Source organism: Elephantulus edwardii, unplaced genomic scaffold (assembly GCF_000299155.1).
Source record: "Elephantulus edwardii isolate Elephantulus edwardi_28Jun2011 unplaced genomic scaffold, EleEdw1.0 scaffold00002, whole genome shotgun sequence".
In the NCBI taxonomy this organism is placed as follows: Eukaryota; Metazoa; Chordata; class Mammalia; order Macroscelidea; family Macroscelididae; genus Elephantulus; species Elephantulus edwardii.
In genome coordinates, this window is record NW_006399752.1 from 8214461 (window position 1) to 8228822 (window position 14362).

General features: G+C 38.7%; 1 protein-coding gene across 1 annotated transcript; it reads right to left on the reverse strand.

Moving 5' to 3' along the window:
• Window positions 1-3716: 3716 nt before the first annotated feature.
• LOC102863536 (uncharacterized protein C7orf73-like) lies at window positions 3717-4877 on the reverse strand. The gene is made up of 2 exons (XM_006879145.1): window positions 4738-4877; window positions 3717-3798 (listed from the first exon to the last, which is right to left on the reverse strand). Exons 1-2 carry the CDS (start codon window positions 4875-4877, stop codon window positions 3717-3719), a joined length of 222 nt encoding a protein of 73 aa, XP_006879207.1.
• Between the last annotated feature and the right edge of the window lie 9485 nt (window positions 4878-14362).

The following is a 14362-nucleotide window of genomic DNA, read 5'->3' on the forward strand; positions in this document are numbered from 1 at the left end:
TTCCATTGGCAAGCACAAATTTTAGAAGCAAGAACAGGTAGTTTAATGTCAACCTTACTGTTGTCCAGATTGGTTCTGATCCATACTGGCCCTCCAGTGGGATTCTGTGGCTATAACCTTCACTGGAGGAGATTGCTCATATTTCTCCTTCAAAGTGAATTGAAACTGCTGGTGAGATGTGGCCCTTAGATTATCAGCAAAACTCCCTAGAAACTGTATCACCAGAAACTCCCCAGAATCAAGAAAGATGGAGAGGTATAATTAAATACAGAGGAAAGCAGAAATCAAATTATAATTGGTTATTAACTGGGCTAATAGCTGTTGATACTTTATACTGTTATGTTTTTTATTTTTAAGTACATTGTGGTTATTGGTCCAGTTAGAGGAAAAGAGAGAGGGAGAAAGAAATCTTAGGAAGTTCTAGTGGTATCTATAGGGAGTTGCACATTTTACTGGAGGTTCGAATCCAACAGTGACTTGATGGGAAAAAAGTGGGCAATCCAAGCTCTTCCCATACATACGATTTACAGCTTCAGAAAAGCCACTGGAGGATCAGTTATGAGTCTGCTCTTACTCCATACCAATGAATAAGAAGTGCTGTTAATGAGTGAGTGACTTATTGCAGTAGTAAGTACTACTGAGAACAGTTGTGTTGACTATAGTTCAGTGATTCATTGCAACTCTATGGACAATGGATTTGAACACTACCCTATCCTTCCTAACCCACATTCCCAAAGGAGGTGAAACAAAGTTTCACTATCCTTGTCTCCATGGAATAGTCTAGCTGCCCCTTTTACAAGGCATACTTGTTTGTCCTGTTGGCAGTCCACTTGTCTCCACTACCACAACTCAAAGACAATAATTATTCTTCTGTCATCTTTATTCATTGTCCAACTTTCAAGTTGTTATTGTTGTTGTATGTACCATCAACCAAATGGGATCAATTCATAGCTGACCCTCAGAAACAGTAAATCACATGGGAGGAGACTTATTCATTTTCTCTCACAGAAAAGCTGATGGATTCGCATTAATATTTTGGATTAGTAGCGGAATTCCCTCTTTAAGTAACTATTTTAGCCCCTCAGAATTCTATCCATGGAAACTCTAAATTTTATCAGCAAATCAGTAGTTATATGTTACTGTAGGGAGCTCCACATAGGGCAAGTTTCAGAGGATTGTTGGATTTAGATCTGCCAAAGTTCTTAAAACTGTCTTGATTTATCAGAGCAACTGCTGCTAAATTATGTGAATAGACAGTTTAATTTATCTATTTTCTTCCTTCCAATCTTCTATCTCATCACCATCAAGTCAGAATCAGCTCATAGCTGACTCTCTAGCAGGTTTTTAGGTTTGTTATTTTATTTACAACAGGTTTATTATTGTTGATGTTGATGAAATGGATTTACATGATGACTGTGTCAATGGGGTCTGGTGTGTCAGAAACAGTGAGGTTGGCTCAGGATAGGGTAAGGTTCAGAACCATTGTTCAAAGGATCACTATGAGTCACAGTCAACTCACTGGTACATAACAACGAATCTGCTTTAGGGAGCTCTGGTGGCTTAGTGGCTAGAAGCTGCATTGAAAGATGCTGCACTGCAATTTCAAGGACATTTGGTCTGAATTCGCCAGCTGCTCTATGGGGCAAGGACGTGTGCAATCTGTTTCCATGTGATTTACTTCCTCTGAAAAACCTGCTGTACGGTTAACTATGAGTCTGTTCCAACTTGATGGCACACAACAACAACAACAACGACAATAACAACAGAAAACCTGCTGTAGGGTTAGCTATGAGTTGGTTCTGACTTGATGGCGATGAGAAAGAACAAGAGAGTAAGAATGAGAGAGAGAAGATAAATTAAAATGTCTGTTCACATGACTTAGCAGCAGTTGATTTGATAAATCAAAACAGTTTTAAGAACTTTGGCAGACCTCACTTGGGAGTATGTGCGTTGGGAAGCTTGCCCAGCACACCTCTGGAGAAAAAGGTCAGCATAAACACGACCGAAGAGGATGAACAAGTCCCACCCAGACCCAAGCAGGCCGGACGGCAGAGATATTTACCATGGCAAGAAGACCTGTCTGGGACTATGAAATTAGGTCAACAGTTACGAGAGAAGAAGACTTCCATAGGAAAATACCTAAAGCTTTGAATATCATTCAGAGGTACTGAGAATAAAAAGAATATGAAAAACCTTAGAAATAAGATCTTATTAATAATACATAATAGTTATTAAGCTTGTGCTCTATTCTAGAGATTTGCATATTCTAACTTAAAATACAACTGAGGAAGAGCTGCCTCCTAAAAGTAGAATTGATGTAAATGAAATAAAGATTATAGGATGTTCATTTGTGGATGTGACACAACTCTAAGAAGAGAAAAATCATAACTAGATTATATAATGTATAAAATATGAATCTAGAAAAATGGGAAGTTTTATAACATGGAATGGAATGCTTGAAGGTCAATTTCTTGGGCATTAGTGAGCTGAAGTGTAGTACTATTGGCCATTTTAAATCAAGCAGTTATATGGGCCACTATGCTTATATCTTATAATGGAGTATTTATATTTACAATGATTCCTTTCTAATAATTGATTTTGACTTTCACCACATGATTGAGTTGTAGGTTTATTAGGTGTCATTGAATTGTCCATGACTCATAGCAACCCTACAAACAACAAATCTGAAATTTACCCTATCCTGCCTTTTCCTCATCCTCTTTGATATGCACCACTGCACAGGACTATACAAATGTGAAATGTTTACAAGCTTATGAGGGTGTAGATAGTGTACTAATAATGTAGCACCTTTTGGGTGGAACCATGAAAATAAATGTCTAAATCATTAATGAGGTTATTGTTCATTTTTGCTATGCTCCAAGGCTTAAGCTGAAGAGATTAATAGTCAGAAACTCTCGTTACAATAAAGAAAAAGAAGCAGAGAGTGCAGCACATCTTTTTGACTTAAAGATTTCTGCAATAGACAAAGACCAAACCAGACTGTTAGCAGATGTAGAGGTGGTGCAGAACTAGACTGTTGTAAGACACACACCAGTTCTCAGGGAGCTAATGCTTAGAAGCGGCTTGTTGTTGTTATGTGCTGTCAAGTCGACCACAACTCATACTGACCCTATGCATAATACCCAGAACTCTACACTATCCTAATCCAATCTCACTGTCTCTGATACATCCACTCTTATTACCCCAGTTATTGTGTCAATCCATCTCATCCAAGATCTTCCTCTCCTGTGCTGTCCCTCCATCCTTCTAAGCATGATATCCTTCTTCAAGGACTGGTCTCTCCTGTCAATATGCCCAAAGTCTGTGAGACAGAGAGTTTTCAGTACTTTCTCCACACCACACCCAAAGGTATCAATAATTCTTCTGTCCTTTTTGGTCATTGTCCAGCTCTGACGCATGACAGATAACTGTGAAGACTCTGGCCTGGGTCATGTGCACCTTAGTCTCTAGACTGACATCATTGTTCTTTAATTCTCTGAGGAGGTCCCTGGCAGCAGATTTTCCTAATGCAATTCATCTTTTGATTTCCTGGCTGGTGCCAAGAGTGCTGATTCCGGAACCAAGCAAGATGAAATTGTTAACAATTTTAAAAAGAGCAAGTACTGTATGGAAATAGTCATATTCAACCCTTACCAGTTTCACAAAGGGGAACTATCCCCATCAACAATATCAACATGAAACCAGTTTCTCTGAGATCAGACATGGCCCCTCATGCTCATTCCACTCATCCCAATTCCAAACTCACTGCTATTAGGTCCAAAATCCAGTATGATAGCTCTTAGAAGCATAATGAGGAAGTCAAAAGGTTATAATCCAGATTGTTGCTGTTGTCTGTATAGTTGAGTGGGAACCACTGATAGGTTTTCTGAGGCAGCTAGTCTCATGGGAAGAGATTGCCCATCCTTCTCCCATGGAGCAGCTGGTGGCCTCCAACTTCATGCTTTTGGGATTGTAGTGCAGCTTCTTGCAGAATATAATCAAGGCAGCTTCTGCAATGTGTTCACTGGCACCTCAGCCTTGAGTCTCATGGCATTAGACCAGTATTACAAAGCTTACAGTCCTGCCCTCCAATTATAGCTCTCTCCTTCTCCCAGCTGTCTTAACAGATTCAGTCAAAGTCATCTAGTCCTGCTTCCATGGGGTAGCAGACTCAAGATACTTAGTTTCATGTCAGATCTCGGGTTCTCTTCTGCAATTGTTATGTTGCTGAACCCATAGGCTCTAGTCTTGTTGGCACAAAAAAAATCTCTGGTCCTAATTTTCTTACTTCTTCTTCTTCATTTTTTAAAGTTTTAATTACTCTGGAGCACCGCTTATTACCAAAGACTACCATGGACCTAGTATAATAACAGCCCTCACTGTGAAAATAGCATTCTTTGTATAGGATCAAGAATACAGAACACAAGTTTCCTTTTCAAAGGTAGTAGAAATCTAAGGAACAAAGAGGAGACAAGTTGAAGGTTATGTTTACTATCTAGCACCATAATCCAGTTTTGGGCTCTCCCATCATCTGAAACAAGGGTGAGGAGAGTGCACGTGGGGAGGTGGCAGAGTTCTTCACCGGAGGCCCCATTTTTTTCTCTAAGGCAACTCAGGATCCAGCAAAGAGGAATCTCGCTGAGACTGTGATGACCACAGCGGCTGGTTCGAGGGTAAGGAGGCTGTCAGGGAGGGCTGATCCATGGGTGCCAGAGGGCCTACAACAGGGGCCTTCACAAGCTAGGTGGCTTCTTCTTGGCATCCAAGTCCTTCTTGATGTTGTCAAGCTTTTTGGCCAGGTTTGGTATCTCGTAGTTCTGAGGCAGGTATACTCCAACGATGTTTCCAAAAGTTAATCCAAGCAGGAACTGGAGCATGATGTCGGTGGCGAGGGTAAGGAAGTGACAAGAGCCACCACAGCGCTGCCAGGCCGGTCTCAGCCTGCCTCCCTGGAGCCTCTTGCTTCATCTTTGATGCTGGTGAGATTTCTTCTGTTCTACTGCTGGATCCACTCAATCCCCTTGTCGATATGCTAATGAACTCTATTTGCATATTCCCACTCATCTACCTGTAAACTCTATGAACAGTGCTCAGATTTTTTGTTCATAGGGTTGCTATGAGTAGTCTACGACTTGACAGCACGTAACAATAATAACAATGACAACATAGAGAAAGGTACAATGACCTAGTGGACCAAAAGTTGTGCTTCCAAGCCCAAGGTGCATTATTTTAATCTGCGGCCCTCAGGCCTGGTGTCAATTATTTTTTGTCAAACATTCTTCTAAGTGGTTTAGTGCTGGTCTGTGCATTGCTGTACAGAGGTAACTCGTGGTTGCTGTGATGCTAAACACAGTGACACTGATATGCCAAAATGCGATAATGGTTACTCTTGTGGACAGTATTTTGTGGAGCTTCCCCATTAAAACAAGCCTGGAAGCAGGAGTAGCATCCACTTCTGAAATGACTTGCCTCTGGAAACTCTATGAACAATGCTCAGGTCTTTCATTCTAGGGTCTCTATCAGTCATCTATGACTTGATGGCACTTAACAACAACAAACAACGATATTTTACTCAGATATTAATCACATTATTAATATCAGTTTAGACTATGTTATACAGTCAGTATCTCAAACTCCAATCAGGTTAATTGTGAAGTTGTTAATTTCCAAAGAAAAAAAAATTGAACTGTAAAATACTGTCTAAATCATATTTGGCATTCATACTATAAAGAGAAACATTTGCTAAGGATTCTGCAAACAAGGTGGGAGGAGAGGAAAGGGGGAGGAAGAAGGAAAGGTAAAATATGAGAGACAAATGAACACATTTAATTTGCCAGAACCGAGTTTAAAAATATTCTAGCAGAAATGATGAGGAGGAGTTGAAAAATATCCTAGTAGAAATGATGTAAAAATTGTCTGGATTTATTAAGCGTTATTTTTCATATAACTCATCTGGGAGACTTATTAAAAGGCAGATTCTGACTCAGTAGGACAGGGATTAGGTCTGCGTCCTTGAATTTCCACAAATTGATAATGGCCAATAGAGTTGCCAAGTTCTGGAGCTGTGATTCTGAACATTGGCTCACTTTAGAAACACATGGGGAAATGTAAAAAATCATGATGCACAAGCTGTTCCTCCAAACAATTAAATTAGAATCTCCAGTGGTCTTCAGTGTTCCTTAAAAGTCCCCAGTATATAGCAAGATGTAACTATGGCTGAGAAATAGCTTTTGGTTGTTATAATGTGCCAGCAAGTTGATTCTGATTCATAATGACCCCTGTGCACAACACATGAACACTTTGCCTAATCCCAAGCCGTCCTTTCAGTATAAGCTGGGTTTGGTCCATTGCTGCAGTCATTTTGGCAGTCCATCTCGTTAAGGATCTTCCTTTCCTAAAGCAGCCTTCCATTTTTCAAGCATGATGTTTCCTTCCAAGGACTGGAATTGTGTTCCTTTATTAGCAGGAGCTGGGGGATTCATTCCAATTGCACTTTGAAATCACTTATAAGCTGAAAGTCAAATTATTCTATTACAATAGGCTGCAGCTGACAAAACAAAATGCTCACCGCATTAATTAAATAAAACCCCAGTACACGTAGGGTATGTTTGGCTTCACAGACCCTTGAGTGTTATTGTTTCTGTCCTTGCATAATTTGGCTGTTGAGTTCATATGTGTAAGTGCACCTTGGGAATAGTGACTGAAAGAAGAAAAATAAGCCTTTAAGTTTTTCCCTGCATGAGGTTGGAATGATAGGAAGGCTTGATATCTTTACATCATCTTGTCAGATCTTCTCATTTATTTTAGAGTTTTAGGAAATAGGCTCTTGAGTTTAAGCCCGAACTGATTTTGGTCCATTTTTTACAGATTCCTCCCCAAATCTTTCTTCCTCTTACTAGAAAAACTCCTGTTGCCTGCATCTACAGGAGTGTATAAACCTTGGGTTTTTTTTTTTTTAAAGTATTAATAATACTTAGATTGGTTTGAAACTAATTGCTTTGTTATAAGCAACAGGAAAGGGAGTTGGTAGATTAAACCAAAAAGGAGTCCATTTAAAAGCATGATGATATGTTCACAGAATTATTGGAGATATAGAGGCTCAGAATTGAAGCTAAAATGCAAGAACAGTTCTTGAGCTCTGTTGTAGAATTATCTGAAGAAAAACTGCTGCTGCTGTGATTGTTGTTGGTGGTAGGTGCTGTCGAGCTGATTAGGACTCATAGTGACCCTATAGCAACCAATCTGAACACTGTCCTATCCTGTGCCATCTTCACAGTATCTGACACACATAAGCCTGTTGTCACAGTCACCATGTCAACTTGCCTGGATGAGGGTATTGGTCTCTTTCTTCACCTCTCCACTTTTCCAAACATGCTATCCCTTTCCAAGGAATAACCTCTTCTAGCAGCATGCCCGAGCTCTCCTTGTCCAGCTTTTAGATGCATTGCAAGTCACTGAACAGACCATGTACCATCTAGGACACCACCCTTGGTCTGTGAAATGCCCAGTGCTGAGAATCTTTATCTTCTTGATGTTGAGCTTCAATCCATATTGAAGACTACAGTCCTTGAGTGTTTCAGGTTCTCGAACTGTTTCAGCAAGCAAGGTTGTGCCATCTGCATGCCATCAAAACTGTTTCTCAATTATAATGATGAATTTAAAACATTTCCAAATACACAGAAATTTAGGGACACTATGAAAGCTAAAACTTTTGAAGCAAACTGATGATGCAGATGGCACAACTTTACTTGGTGAAAGTAAAGAAGACTTGAAACACTTTATGCAGAAGGCCAAACAATAGAGCCTTCATTATGGATTGCATCTCAATGTCAAGAAAACAAGACTTTTACCACTGAACCAACAGGAAACATCATGATAGATGGAGAAAAGAGTGAAACTGTCAACGACTTCATCTTATTTGAATCTGCAATCAATACCCTTGTTCCCAGGAGTTGCCAGGTCATCAGGAGGTGTATTGCCCTGGAAAAGCTGCAGTCAGGGATCTCTCCAAATTATTGGGGATCAATAATGTGATTTGGGGGAATAAGGTGTGCTTGATTCAGGCCATGGTCTTCTCATTTACTGTCTATGCATCTGATAACTTGAAAATGAACGAAGATTACAAAAGAATTGATGCCTTTGAGCTATGGTGTTGGAGAATACTGATTATACTATGGCCTGCCAAAAGAATAAACAAATAAAACAAAGCTATGTTTCAAAGACAGTGCAGCCGAAGTGGTCCTTGGAGTAAAAAATAGTAAAGCTTCATCCCATATACTTTGGACATGTTGTTAGAAGAGGCTAGTCCTTGGGAAGGCACATCATGAAAAGATGGAGAGGTCAGTGAAAGAGAGAAAGGTTTTTAAGCAGAGGGATTGACACTATGACTGCAGCAATGGACTCGATTGTGCCAGTTTGTGAGGACGACACAGGATGGGTCAGGATTCAGATTTGTTCATTAGGTCACTATGGGTTGTACTCAGCACGATGGCACCTAACACTAACTATCCAAAGACCTTTACTAAAAATTCTAAGAGGAGTTCTTTGAAGAGAGAACCAACAACTGCAGAAAACAAACTGGAATTAACATTTATATAAAAATCACTCAGAAACCAACCAAAGTATATAAAGTAGAATCAACCTATGAGAGTGAAAATGGAAAAATCAGAGGTATCAGTGAGGAACTACAAAGCAAAAAGAAGGAAAAATAGTACAGTTACAGAACTTCCAAATAATGGAAAATAAATCAATGTGGTTTTAAGATAAAGCCCATTGTTCTAGGCTTAGAAATAAAACAGTGGCTTATTTTATTAAATTAATCTCAAAGAAAAGAATTAAATCTCATCAAAATGAAAATTTTTATTATATCTTTTCTACTGTGACTTGAGTTTTAAAAAGACATTTTTAATAACTACTCATGCATAGTTGGTTCAATAATATCAACACAGTGTCAGATAATTTATTCATACCATATAGTCGTCCCTTTCACACTTCTTATTAAGTTTTTATTATCTATTACCGATTTTCTACTCCCACTTTTCCTCTCTCTTGTAACCATACTAGAATGATTCTGTGAAGAAAACATTCTCTATGTTTCTATAACAGTGATCTTGTATAGTATTTGTCCTTTGGTGGCTGATTGTTTCACTTGGCATAGTATCTTCTAGATTCATGCATGCTTTGTAGTGTTTCATGGATTTTTTTTTATTTTTCAAAATTACATAGTATTCTACTTAGTAAAAGTACCATAGTCTTCTCGAGCCATTTTTTCATTGATGAACAGATGGGCAGAAGATGTGAAAAGGCTCTTTACCAAAAAAGACAACCAGATAACTAATAAACACATAAAAAGTTGTTCAAGATCACCAGATATTGTTGTTGTTGTTAGGTGCTGTCGAGTTGAGTACAACTCATAGCAATCCTATGAGCAACAAGTCAGAAACCTAATGTATCCTATGCCATACTTGTAATTTTTTTTACATAGTTGAGCCCATTGCAGCAGTCACTATGTATGGTTGAGGGCTTTCTTCTATTTTGCTGACCCTCCATATTTCAAAGTACCATTACCTTCTCTAAAGAATGCTGCTGTTGTTATGTGCCATCAAAACAACTACAACTCAAGGAGCTCTGGTGGTCTAGTGGCAAAAAGCTGCACTGCAATCCCAGGGGTAGGCAGTTTGAATCCACCAGGTGCTCTACTGGAGAAGGAGGGGCAATCTCCTCCTGTACTAGCCAGATCCAATTTGACGGTACACAGACAAAAAAAAAATTGATAAAATAAAATTTAAAAAAAAACAACTGCAACTCAGTGACAACAGCTATGAACATCATACTATCCTGAGCCAAATTTACTACCTCTGACAGACTTGACTTCATTGCCTTCCTCTTTTCCACCCACATTCTACCCTTCCAAGCATGATGTACTTCTCCAAGGACTGGTCCCTTCTGATAACATTTTCAAAGTATTATAGATGGAGTTCTAAAAGCCTTACCTCCAAGGACCGACTTGATTTCACCCTCTTCAAGACAGACCTGTTTGTTCTCTTGGCAGTCCACGGTCTGCCCAATACTGTTCTCCAGCACCACAGCTCAAGACATCAAGTTTTCTTCTGACATGTTTGTTCATTGTCCAGCTCTCAGATGCAGAATAAGGAGTTGAGAAGATCATGACTTGGACCTGGCACACCTTAGTCTTTGGATTGACATCAGTGATTTTTAGAACTCTAAAGGGGTCCTTGACAGCAGATTTTCCTATTGCAACTCATCTTTTGATTTCCTGATTGCTGATGCTAAGGGTGTTGATAACAGATCCAAGCAAGGCGAAATCATCACCAACTTCAATCTTTTTTCTGTGTATTAGCTTGTTGTTGAGGATTTTTGTTTTCTTGGTGTTGAGATACAATTCATATTGACGGCAGCAGGGCTTGATATTCTGAAACAAGTACTTCAAGTTCTCAGTTTCAGAGAGCAGGTTGTTATTGTGTGCAGAATTAGCTTAAAAGTTGACTTTTCTATCCTTATTTTAACCCCGTCTGGTCTCCAGCTACCTTAACTGCAGGCACATAGTCTCACATCATTGGCTCCTTTAGCAATTGGTGTCAGAAGAAATGGGATCCATTGCTCCAGACCCACAGAAGTGTGTTTTAGTTTTGTAAATGTGGAGCTTGTGAAGATATACAATTTAAATTATTACTGTTTGTTTCCACAAAGTGGAGGAGAAAATCCAAATGGTTACTTTTGTTGCTACTAAGATGCAAAGAAAAGTTGAGAAGCTGCTTCATGCAAAAAAGAGTATTAATATGAATTCCAGAATTTCTTTAGAAGTCGAGGTATGATGCTTTCCCTCACCCTTTTATATGTCATAATGTTATGTGGAGATATAAAAATGATTAAGGTTTTTGTTGATTTAATGCTAAGATATATTGAAAATTGATTATGACTGTAATGATTTGATATATTGGAAAAAAGTAAGGATTTTTTTATTTAATATTAAAATGGATTGTAAAACATGATTACAATTTTTGATGGGGCTTATTGTAATTAGAGGAAAAAATATAAGCCATTTGCATATTAACTGAGTAGGCAAAAAGGGGAAATTAGCCCTAAACGAATGCTGATAGTAGTAGAATTTGGTACAGAGGGTGGAGCTTAACCTAAGAAAGATTAAGCCCCACCCAGTACTCTGAATAGAGTTATACATGAAAGGAGACTAGAAAGAAAGATATTTTACAGGTAAACTGAGACAAGGAGAAGCTGACAAGTGTGCTAACTCGTGGTGACCGCCTGGGTTTACTTGATGAGAGGAAGAGGGAAGCATCAGAAGTTCCTTTCCAGGACATTATAAGTTAAAGGAAGCTGGCTAGAGTGCTCAACTCGTGGTGTCCAGCTGGGTCCACTTGGTGAGTGCAAGTGGGAAAGAGGTAGTAATCAAGAAAATGCTAAGTTTGGACTAACTCATTCAGCACTGTCCACCTAGCATGATGGATGGATAAACGAAAAAGGGATATTGGTTTGTGGAACGGAGTCTTGAGGATCCCAGATGCACTGTCTTGACCCATGTGAGGCTAAGACTGAATAAGGGGACCAGCCAGTCTAAAACACAGGGAGAAGTATGGATTCCTGAGTTCGCAGCTGACACTTGTTTGGATCTAGCCACGGATGGCTGGGGATGTGTTGACCAAAATCAACAAGCTGAAGCAAAGATGTCTCGTTCTGTGAGCTAGTATTGATAACTGTGACCTCATGGTTTGCTCTAGACAGGACCTTTGCTTATAAATGCAGATGTTGAAATTTTCAATCATAATAAAAGATTCTCCAGAGAAAAATACATGCTTGTTTCCATAGTGTGCTGGACAAATAATGAATTAATTGACTTATCTAAAATGAAAGGATTAGGGCATAAAATGAAAGGAATAAGTATCTGGCTTACATATTTCCCTAAATACAGATGATGGTAATTTAGGTAATGGGAAATAATATCTAGAAAAGCCAAGGGTCGACTGAGGTGTTACCTTAAAAGTGGGCTTTTCTATCCATTACATTACCATCCCTGCCACTCTACCCTCCGCCCCAGGTTTCCAGCTACCTTAACAGTAGACACATAGTTTTGCAAATCATTGACTGACTCCTTTTGCAATGAGACTTTCTCCAAACCAGATGTCACATTCTTCTTAATAAAATAATTCCCTTGAATGATCTATTGAGCATAAAATTTTAAAAGGTATGTAGAAAGGATACATCCCTGATGGACGCCTTTCTTGCTCTTGAACTGTGTAGTGTTTTCTTGCTCTGGATAGCAGCTTCTTGGTCTAGGTATAGGCTTTGCATTACTAGCACAAATGATCTAGGATTCCAATTCTTCTCAATGTTAGAGTGAACTGGGGAAAAAAAGCCCCAGGAATTGATAAAATACCAATTAGTATATTTCAAAAGACAGATACAGTCTTGGATGTGCTCACAATGTTGTGCCAAGAAATCTGCGGGATAGCTACCTATATGATAATTTCCATATTCAGTAGGATCATCTTTATTGGGAACAGGAATAAAGAATGTATATCTTCTAGTCATCAGCCAAATTTTCTGGTATAGGCTACAGAGCACATACAGGACTCCCTTTGTTAGTTGAAACACGTCAATAGGTACCTCATTGATTCCTAGGGCCTTATATTTTACCCATGCTCTCAGTGAAGCTTGAACTTCTTCCTTCATTACCATTGGCTCTTGTTCATAAGGTAATTAATTGTTCCGTGTCGACCAATTCTTTTTTATATAGTGCCTCTATGCATTTTTTCCATCTTCTTTTGATGTTTCCTGGATCATTCAAGATTTTGCCCACAGCATTTCTCAATATGGCAACTTGATGCTTGAATTTGCTCTTCAGTTCTTTCAACTTGAGAGACCCCAAGCATGTTCTTCCCTTTTTACTCTCCAACGCTAGTTATTTGTGTATTTTTTTTATAATACTAACAAGGAGATATATATACATATAATCTTTTTATTGCATGTGAATTGTAAAATATTACAAAGTAAGGTTGTACTAAAATTAACCTGTCATTTATCCCTCAATGAATGTTACGGTATTTTCTCATACTTTTGGAAAAAAACATGTTATAACTTCCATGTAGGCAACAAAATTATTTTTAAAGAAAATGTTTTATTTTATACTGGTTTGTTTACAAAGTTCATATTCATTGTTTTCATTGTTATTTTTAGTAAAAATGTGATTACTGAGTCTATGTAGCAAATATTTTTTAATATTAATACTACTACCCTTATTACCCTAAGAGAATTGTGTAAATTCTCCTTATGTCTTAGTACCTCTCTATATAAAATAATCAAACTTATCCTAACAAAATTGTCATATTTTCTTACCATTTTGGTATCTTTAGGATTGCTAGAATTTTCTTTTTTTCAATTTCTGATACTGGAAATGTGTAATTTTTTCTAGTGATTGTTAAGTCTTTTAAATATGTTCTTCTTTCTTTTTTAATCTTTTACTAAACAGTAAATCTTGTAATTGTTGTAGCCCTTGTGAAAAGGACCATGGAAACCGAGGTAAATACTTATGCCTGGAGATGAGAATCCTCCCATCCCCATCAATCAGGTTGTTGAGCTCTAGTGGCCCTAGTGGTAAGAGTCTGTGCTGCAATCTCAAAGGCATGCAGCTTGAGTCCACCAGCTGCTCATCAGGCAAAGGATGGACAATCTCCTCTTGTGCGTTTATTGCCTCAGAAAGCCCACCAGACGATCAGCTATGGTCCTCACCACTTCAATAGAAAACACGTTCTTCTTGTTGTTATCTGCAATATGGATTGAAGCTCATTAGTAAGAAAATGAATATTCTCACACTGGGCCAGTGCTGGCAGCACCATGATAGTTGGAAAAGAGATTGAGATTATTAACAATTTCAGCACGCTCAGTTCCATAATCAACACTCTAGCCACCAGAAGTCGGGAAGGCAAAAGATTAATTGCATTCGGAAAACCAGCTTCCAGGGACCTCTCTAGAGTGCTGAAGAGAAAGGATGTCAGCCTAGAGACTAAGAAGCACCTGATCCAGGCCATGGTCTTCACAATTACTTACTATGCATTAAAGATCTGAACAATGGCCAAAGATGACAGAAGAAGAGTTTATGCCTTTGAGTTGTAGTGATGAAGAAGAGTACGAGACAGGCAAGAAAACAAACAAGTATGTCCTGGAGAGGGTGAAACCAGGCTGCTCCTTGGAAGCAAGGATTTTTGAGACTATATCTCACATACTTTGGACATATAGCCTGGAGGGACTAGTCTTTGGTGAAGGATGTCAAGCTTGAGAGGGTTGAGGAACAGTGCAGGAGAGAAAACCCTGGATGAGATGGATTGAC